This window comes from Entelurus aequoreus, linkage group LG21, assembly GCF_033978785.1.
Source record: "Entelurus aequoreus isolate RoL-2023_Sb linkage group LG21, RoL_Eaeq_v1.1, whole genome shotgun sequence".
Taxonomy (NCBI): domain Eukaryota; kingdom Metazoa; phylum Chordata; class Actinopteri; order Syngnathiformes; family Syngnathidae; genus Entelurus; species Entelurus aequoreus.
The window spans coordinates 22999228-23009411 of NC_084751.1; the positions used below are offsets into that span (position 1 = coordinate 22999228).

At 38.7% G+C, this 10184-nt stretch overlaps 1 protein-coding gene across 1 annotated transcript in view; it reads right to left on the reverse strand.

Moving 5' to 3' along the window:
- The window catches only part of pdcl (phosducin-like), a 47156-nt gene that overhangs the window by 4269 nt on the left and 32703 nt on the right, over positions 1-10184 (reverse strand). Inside the window, exons 11-13 of the mRNA XM_062031395.1 lie at positions 7599-7935; positions 1005-1189; positions 754-935 (exon numbers count right to left, since the gene is read on the reverse strand). Coding sequence (XP_061887379.1) covers positions 754-935; positions 1005-1189; positions 7599-7935 — 704 coding nt within the window. The remainder of the gene's footprint in view (positions 1-753; positions 936-1004; positions 1190-7598; positions 7936-10184) is intronic.

Consider the following 10184-nt stretch of genomic DNA (forward strand, 5'->3'; position numbering starts at 1 on the left):
GAATTCTATATTTGATTAATTCTTAAAATGTTGGCTATTTAATAGATTGTATGTTTAATCTGATGATACATCCGCATTGGTGCCTGTCAGTCTTTCGCTGTGGGTTTTTTTTTGGCATTGCAAATTGACGCGGTTTTAAAAACTACTCGAATTGATGTAGAAAAAGTTAAGCTGGCTGACTTTGGCTAAAATTATAGCTAAAGAAATTTTTCCACACATCTTCGTCCCACTCTTGTTAGTTAGGTAGCAAAGTACAAGCTAACAGTCTTACCAAGGTCGAGACCGCATCCTCTCTCCAAATGTCGGACATCACGTCTCCGCTTTAAATGCTTGCGTATCACAGATGTACAGCCATAAAAACAAGGTCTGCTTTGCAAAATGAGCAAGGTATTCATGTTTTAACAAGAATCCGAGGAAATATCCTCGCACTTTACATGTTATCACTGCCGTTGTTTTGGCGAGTGACCCACTTCCGCCCGGAAAAACACGAGTGATGACGTCACGACTATTGTCGGCGACAAATTTTATTGTCTACATTTGTCGACAAATTTTATTGTCGACTAATCATTGCAGCCCTAACTGACACATTTACTTATTTTAAGATTTGCAAAAAGAGGTGCACCTTATCGACGGGTAATGTAGTTACTTTGTCAGCATTATATTTGGCTGAACATCACTGATCTTTGTGAAACACAAAAAGTTAAAGACTGTAGTTATGCCATTTCCCACATTGTCTTTCTCATTGGTGCTTACTTTGCCTTTGATTTTGTCCTGCAGCTCCTTCTGCTTCTCCTTGTCTTTTTCCAGGTCCAGGTCAGAGCGGCAGGTCATGGACAGCTTCTTGATCAGACGTTCCATCTCGTTCTTCTGCTCCTGCTTCTGCTCCACCTCCAACTGCTTGTACTTTCTCCAGTCATTTATCACACCCTTTGGACCTGTAGGAACAATGTGTATATTAACTTGTATATGCATGCCGTGTGTGTGCATGACAGTGTGTTATCTACCCGTGTTGACCGCACTGCCATCAAGACTGTAGTCTATCTCCGGCTCAGTGACTGCTGCGTCCTGGATGGTCTTCCTTTCCCCTTCGTCATCGTCGTTATCACTGCCTTCGTCCTCGCTGCTGCTGTAGTAGTACTGCAGCTTCTCTCCCAGGATCTTGTCATCCAAAGTCGTCATGGCAACAGCTCACCTGAAAACAGTCCATCTTAATCAGTGCAACTATGTCCGCGAGACGTCTTTGCTGTTTTCACTCAATTTTCTCCTGAACCAAAATAAGTCACACTTAATTTTGCATGGACAATGTAAGAGTACACTAATGAGAACTACAGTAAAAATTCAAAAAGCTGGAGAATAAAGTGAAAGTACAAAAACACATTTAGAATATTGCGACAAAAAAGACGCAATCTTTCAAAAAGATAGTTGTGATTAAAAAAAAAAAAAAAGTTAAATATATGACAATACATTTTTTATTATATTGTTTTTTTTAATTTTAATTTTCAATTATAAAGATTTTTAAACAATTTAATATATTGTACAAAATATAATGCTCCTGGAGGAAATGTACTCTCTGCAGTATATTTCACACAGAAAAGTTGATTTAAGAATATAAAGTTGTAACTTTAAAGTATAGTATAATATCTATTGTATCATGTAGTATTGTTAGTTTACAATTGTTGTTCCAAGATTAAAAAAACAAATTAATTTGACAAGAATACATTCTAAATGTTACCAGAAAACATGTAATATTAAGAAGAAAAACATGATTTGACATGACTATATAATAACATTAAGGGACTATCTTTGGAAATTTACAAATATATAAGTCGAAATTCACATTCACTCATTTGGATTTTTTTAATCGACGAGAGTACATTTGTAATTATTACACAAAAATATTACAAAGAAGAAAAAATATACCGTATTTTCCAGACTATAAGGCGCACTTAAAATAATTTTTTCCCTCAAAACTTGACAGTGCGCCTTATAACCCGGTGCGCCTAATGTAAGGAAAACGTTTGGTTGAGCTTACTCGCCTCGAAGCTATTTTATTTGGTACATGGTGTAATGATTAGTGTGACCAGTAGATGGCAGCCAAACATAAGAGATAAGTGTATACAGCACTATGATTGCAAAATGTCTCAAGTAAACAACACCAATATTTTAAATGTTCCATTGTAAATATAGAACATTACACACGGCGCTCAAAAATATATCAAAATGTTTTAGTACGACTTTGGTAAGCTATGAAGCCGCACCGCTTGAAGGATTGTCGGCGCATTAAACATACGAATATTATAATGGTGTGTGTATAAGGTAAGACATTATCTGGCGTTTTTTTTCGCAATATTATGCAAAATAAACTTTTCTTACCTTCTGGTACCTGCTGATCTGCATTAGTTTTGAAAAATTGCACGCGTCCGCGAGTCGATAAGCTTTTTCCTCCATCTTCTTGTTATGGGACATTCATCCTCTGCTGTTGCCATTTCTAATATAAAGTAGTTTAAAGTTCTTAGTTATATCTGTCAGTAAACTCGCCATGAAAGGGCTAAAACATACCGGTGTAGTGAGTTTACATTATTCTCCCAAGGAACCTTAGTTATTAGAGTTCCGGTGGGACAGTTTTTCACGGGACACATTTCCTGCGTTGTTGTTTCCGGATGATAGGATGCTGCTCCGTTATTATTTAAGTAAAGTCTGAATGTCATTAAAACAGTTAGCTCCATCTTTGCACACTTCTTCCACCCCTGTCCTTGCACGCTACACCGCTACAACAAAGATGACGGGAAGAAGACGCTGCTGAAGGTGAGCCACGTTAATAAGACCGCCCACAAAACGGCGCATCCAGAAGCAACTGTCAGAAAGCGGCTTGAAGATGATCTGTAAAACATAACCTATGCAACATTTTGACCAAAGAACCACCATTACGGCGTGGCGAAGTTGGTAGAGTGGCTGTGTCAGCAATCGGAGGGTTGCTGGTTACTGGGGTTCAATCCCCACCTTCTACCATCCTAGTCACGTCCGTTGTGTCCTTGGGCAAGACACTTCACCCTTGCTCCTGATGGCTGCTGGTTAGCGCCTTGCATGGCAGCTCCCGCCATCAGTGTGTGAATGTGTGTGCGAATGGGTGAATGTGGAAATACTGTCAAAGCGCTTTGAGTACCTTGAAGGTAGAAAAGCACTATACAAGTATAACCCATTTGTTTATTTATCATTACATGTAATGTAGACCACAAGGGAGTGGTTTCCATCCATCCATTAATACATTTTCTACCGCTTGTCCCTTTCAGGGTCGCGGGGGGGTGGTGGAGCCTATCTCAGCTGCATTCGGGCGGAAGGCGGGGTACACCCTGGACAAGTTTCCACCTCATCGCAGGGCCAACACAGATAGACAGACAACATTCACACTCACACATTAGGGCCAATTTAGTGTTGGAGTACCAGAGGGAACCCACACAGTCACGGGGAGAACATGCAAACTCCACACAGAATGATCCCGAGCCCAGGATTTTGACCCAGGACCTTCGTATTGTAATCAATCAATCAATCAATCAATGTTTATTTATATAGCCCTAAATCACAAAAGTCTCAAAGGGCTGCACAAGCCACAACGACATCCTCGGCACACAGCCCACACAAGGGATGTCAATGTGAATGACTATGAGAAACCTTGGATTGTAAGGCACATGCACCAACCCCTGTTCCACCGTGCTGCCCTGGGAGTATTTTCAATTTAGAATTTTTTAATATATATATATATATATATATATATATATATATATATATATATATATATATATATATATATATATATATATATATATATATATATATCGATTCGAATTGCGATTCTCATGCTGTGCGATTCAGAATCGAATCTCATTTTTAAAAAATCGATTTTTTATTGAATTTTTTTTTTTTTTTTTAATTAATCAATCCAACAAAACAATACACAGCAATACAATAACAATGCAATCCAATTCCAAAACCAAACCCAGCAACACTCAGAACTGCAATTGAGAGGAGACACAAACGACACAGAACAAACCAAAAGTAGTGAAACAAAAATCAACAGTATCAATATTAGTTACAATTTCAACATAGCAGTGATTAAAAATCCCTCATTGACATTATCATTAGACATTTATCCATCCATCCATCCATTTTCTACCGCTTATTCCCTTCGGGGTCACGGGGGGAGCTGGAGCCTATCTCAGCTACAATCGGGCGGAAGGCGGGGTACACCCTGGACAAGTCGCCACCTCATCGCAGGGCCAACACAGATAGACAGACAACATTCACACTCACATTCACACACTAGGGCCAATTTAGTGTTGCCAATCAACCTATCCCCAGGTGCATGTCTTTGGAGGTGGGAGGAAGCCGGAGTACCCGGAGGGAACCCACGCAGTCACGGGAGGACATGCAAACTCTACACAGAAAGATCCAGAGGCCGGGATTGAACTCACGACTACTCAGGACCTTCGTATTGTGAGGCAGACGCACTAACCCCTGTTCCACCGTGCTGCCCATTAGACATTTATAAATTAAAAAAAAAAAAAAGAACAATAGTGTCACAGTTGCTTACACTTGCATCACATCTCATAAGCTTGACAACACATTGTGTCCAATATATTCACAAAGATAAAATAAGTCATATTTTTGGTTCATTTAATAGTTAAAACAAATTTACATTATTGCAGTTGATAAAACATTATCCTTTACAATTATAAAAGCTTTTTACAAAAATCTACTACTAACACTAACCCTTTTATTTATTTTTTTGAAATTTTTTGTCATAAAAAAATACAATCATGTGTGCTTACGGACTGTATCCCTGCAGACTGTATTGATATATAGTGTAGGAACCAGAAATATTAACAACAGAAAGAAACAACCCCTTTGTGCGAATGAGTGTGAATGAGTGTAAATGGGGGAGGGAGGTTTTTTTGGGTTGGTGCACTAATTGTAAGTGTATCTTGTGTTTTTTATGTTGATTTAATAAATTTTTTTTTAAAAATTTAACATTTTTTAATTTTTTTTTTATTTCTTGTGCGGCCCGGTACCAATCGATCCACGGACCGGTACCGGGCTGCGGCCCGGTGGTTGGGGACCACTGCTCTACAGCCATTGGAGTGTAATAATTCTCGTTGACATGTTTTTAAGATGCAGGGTTTACGTAAAATTAGGGCACCTAGGCTTAGGTGCAGCCTTATATTAAGTGTGTCATTCTGTTTTAAATCCAACTATAGACGCCTTCATGCTCTACTTAGCAGTACGTTTGCACAGATGGACACTGGAAGCGGGGAAATGTAAACATTATATTTCAAAGTGTTGTGTGACATTTTATGACCCAACAGCAAATAAAAACACTAACATCACTTTATTGACTAATATATGTGAATGAAAAATGGCGTGACCTCAGCTGTCTGGGTGGTTGCATAAAATAAAATAAATAAGACTAGTTTTGAGCGTGGTGTTTGAAGTGAAACGAAAGTAATAACCTAGTTATCTCGTTTAATAAGAACCATTAGGACTCGCAATGCTAACAACATGCTAGACATTATAAGCTAGTTTATCTTTAGCCTCAAAACTGCCTGTCACTACAACACCGCTTTTGCTAGCTATACGCGGTAGTGAGCGTTACGTTTATCTCCAATACACCACATATAATTACCATCGATACCCACCGAAAATAACATTATCTTACCTTGTTTTGAGCGACCAAACACCGTCGGGGAAGATGTCTCCGAATGACAGTCGCTTACTTGCTCCAGCTAGAACGCTAACTCTTCTGGTTGTGATGCATTGTAGTGTTGGGTAGGAAAATCCGCCATGTCAGTGTCACACGCGTTGACCAACATCAGCTGCCAATCGCATACAGTATTTATATATAAAAAAAAGCTTACCATGTTACTACGCACTACTTTAAACACTACCATAATGTAGTTGACATATTTACCTGCCTGTTCTTCTTTCAAACTGCCGTTTTAATTTTGGAAAAGTCGCATCACCTGAATCACTTAAAGGCAACGCGTTGGTGAGGTCTTGTTAGTGTGGATTTAAATGCAGTACCGGTTTGAACAGATAGAGAGCAGAATTAAATAACGCATGTATAGAGAGAGTATGGCCAACCCGGTTGCAAAGTTGGCCTCAAAATGGCGCCCTATAGTCACGTGACCGGCTTTTAAACAACCAGAGAGAGTAAGGTCAGATAATCCCCTAAATCAGGGGTGTCCAAACTTTTTCCACTCAGGGCCGCACACTGAAAAATCAAAGCAAGCGGGGACCATTTCGATATTTTTTTATTTCAAAAACCAATACAATATATGTATAAAAAATATACATTTAGGCCTCCACTCAGGCTTGATCCCAGGGATCCCAAAGAATTTTGTTAAAAAAATATTTAAAATGTGTCATTATTTTGTGTTATTATTATTCAAGGTTTAAATCTCTAGATCAACATTAGGTCTATCTGTCAATATAACGTTTTTAAAGATTTAAGTTGTATGCCCTTTTTTGTCAAAGAAAACCCTTTTTTGTTATGGAAAAAACATAAAATATGCAATAGTTTCCCCCAATACAATTTTAAAGTGAAATATTTGAGATTATATAATTGGAGCCTTAAAAATGTCAACACATTGATTTTTATTTATTATTATATTTTTTTGGCAATGACACAAAAAAAATCCCACTAAAATGATTGGGGATCCAAAAGGGTCCTACTCATTAAAAAAAATTACTGTTTTTTTTACTGTTTACTTTTAACACAATCGTTTTGAGATCAACTTCAGATCCATCCGTCAATTATAACTTTTATTGTTGTTTATGGTTTTTTTTTGTTCTTTTTAGACCCTTCTTAAGGAAAAAAAAACAACTTTGTTTTTTATATGGCAAACACAAATTATGCAACATTTTCCCCCAAAAATACCTCAAAGTGGAATATTTAATGTGATGTAGTTGGAGCCTTGAATAGGTCAATAATTCATAATGACATTGATTTTGATTCATTAATATTTTTTTAAAGAAAACAACAGCCTGCATGGCAGCTTTGTGTTATTAGAGTAAACATTGCAACATTTTCTTGTCACATTTCACCTGTTTGTTCTTTTATACCACTTTTTAAGTTTTTTATTTATTTAATCGTATTTTTAGAATGTGCAGTGGGGCCGTTAAAAAATATAATTTAAATGTTAATAGAAAATTGATACTGATACTGATTATTAACATTGTATTATCTTGAGGGGCAAAAAAAAAAACATACATCCTGTGATTAAATTCTCCTGTTTTATATGTACTATCTCTTGCCAAAATAAGCACAGGACTCACAAGTGGAAATAGAGGACCAGTAAAAGTAGAGAACAATGGAGAGTCAAAACAAATATTTGAACCACCTCCAATTTTAATGAATTCACTTTGATCCGCTGTAGTTACAGACATAGACGGTTATCACTGGACCGTGAGACCATGTCTGCACGCAAACTGTTTTTTCCCCCTCATTTCGCTCAAGTGTGCAAAACCAGCGCAATGCTCCCCTTGTTCCTTTTTAAGCCTAAACCTACTTGAGTTCCTGACAGGGACACTTGAAAACACCTCACAGCTCATCAGTCCTGATGTCATCCTTTTCGTTTTGTGGCACTCTGAACGCCACGTACGGACACGTCCTCGAGTTGAGACACACAAGTTTCTGCAAGGTGGCGGAGTTGACAATATCGAAGCCTACGTGGCCCCCGAACGTGCTGGGCTTCCAGTACTCGGGGGAACAAATGGGGTTGCCCAGGAGGCCTTTGAGGGAGAAGGGAGCACCCATCTCCACCATGCTCTCTCCGAAGATGGACCCCGGACGGGTCTTTTCAAGCAGCATACCGGGGTAAAATTCAAGAGCGTCAATGTCGCCGTAGAACTCCTCCAGAGTGAGTGCTACTTCCTCGTTGTCTGAAAAAGGTGACACAAAGATCGTTGAAAGCAACATAAATATATAAAAAAGCAACATAGAGTCTACAGCAGGGCCATTTAACTGCTAAAGACATCATACCGGCCCCGAGTTCTGTTTAAAATTTGGGAGTAAAAAACATTTTTGCAGCACATTCCTAAACACACTAGAGTGCTCCTGTTGTATAGAGGAACTTTGACCCCCGTAAACACATTGTCAGGTCCTTGCATTGACATTTTAACCTTGCTAGCAAACATAAAACACTATGGTCCAAACTTGTGATTCACATAACTGAGGCATTCCTTAAAGCAGTGATTTTCAACCACTGTGCCGCGGCACACTAGTGTGCCGAGAGATATTGTCTGGTGTGCCGTGGGAAATTATGCAACTTCACCTAATTGGTCCAAAAAATATTTTTTGCAAGTTAATAATCATAATAATGTGCCGTTGTCTAGTGCCTGTGCTGTGTAGAGCTTGGCAGGGTAATCTTGTAATACTCCATATCAGTAGGTGGCAGCAGGTAGTTCATTGCTTTGTAGAAGTCTGAACGCGTCAAGGATGGTTAATCGTGATCCCAATATGCAGAGCACAGCGGGAGACAGCGTGTAGGTAAAAAGGTATGTAACGCTTAAACCAAAAATTAACAAAAGGCAAGTCCCGCTAGGAAAAGGCACTGAAGCGTAGGCATGGCTATGTAAAACAAAAGTAAAACTGAACTGGCTACAAAGTCAACAAAAACAGAATGCTGGACGACAGCAAAAACTTACAGCGTGTGGAGCAAAGACGGCGTCCACAAAGCACATCCGTACATGACATGAGAATCAACAATGTCCCCACAAAGAAGGATAGCGTACGCACAACTTAAATAGTCTTAATTGCGAAAACAAAGCAGGTGCAGGCAATAGCACTGAAAAGAAGGCATGAAGCTGCTACAGGAGAACACCAACAAAACAGGAAGGGTCACCAAAATAACAGCGCAAGACAGGAACTAAAGCACTACACACAGGAAACAACAACAAAGTCAAAATAAGGCACGACAACCTGGTGGAGTTTCATTTTTTAACCTTTTCTGCTGGTGGTTTGCCTCCGTATTTTTTTTATGAAAAAAATGTGCCTTGGCTCAAAAAAGGTTGAAAAACACTGCCTTAAAGCACCCTATTTGAGTCCTCTCCTTTTTGGCAGTTACACATTTTTTGTAATGTGATTTACATAACTAAGGCATTGCTGTAGTTTGTTTACTCCAGATGCAGTCAGTAGTTTTTTCAACGTATTTACCGTATTTTTCGGACTATAAGTCGCAGTTTTTTTTCATAGTTTGGCCGGTGGTGCGACTTATACTCAGGAGCGATTTATGTGTGAAATTATTAACACATTACCGTAAAATATAAAATAATATTATTTAGCTCATTCACGTAAGAGACTAGACGTATAAGATTTCATGGGATTTAGCGATTAGGAGTGACAGATTGTTTGGTAAACGGATAGCATGTTCTATATGTTATAGTTATTTGAATGACTCTTACCATAATATGTTACGTTAACATACCAGGCACGTTCTCAGTTGGTTATTTATGCGTCATATAACGTACATTTATTCAGCCTGTTGTTCACTATTCTTTATTAATTTTAAATTGCCTTTCAAATGTCTATTCTTGGTGTTGGGTTTTATCAAATAAATTTCCCCCAAAAATGCGACTTACACTCCAGTGCGACTTATATTAGTTTTTTCCCTTCTTTATTATGCATTTTCGGCCGGTGCGACTTATACTCCGGAGCGACTTATACTCCGAAAAATACGGTAGTTATATTCATAGTTATGGAAGCATTGTTGTAGAACATAGATATACCGGCCCCCAGACACACTTTTTTCTCTAAATTTGGCCCCCTATGTCATAGTAATTGCCCAGGCCTGCTCCATTGGCTGTCTTTTTATACGCAAGTTTTTGCTATGTTTCCGCCCTTAAAAAGTTGTGCATCCGTATTCAGAGGCGTGTATGTGTAAATAGATCTGTGTCTAAGAGTTGTATGTGTGTAAAAAATGTCTGTCTGTAATCAGATTGGTGTGAAGCAGGAACCCTGATAGGCTGTCTTTTTGCACAAGACTTGTGCGACACTTCTGCGGTGTAAACGTTGTGTGCGTGCGGCAATTCGAGGTTGTAAAAAGAGTTGTCTCTGTAACTCCAGCTTGCCTTTACTTATACTCACCACTAGTCGGCACTTTGCACCCACTAACACTCGTGTTGGAGTTAAA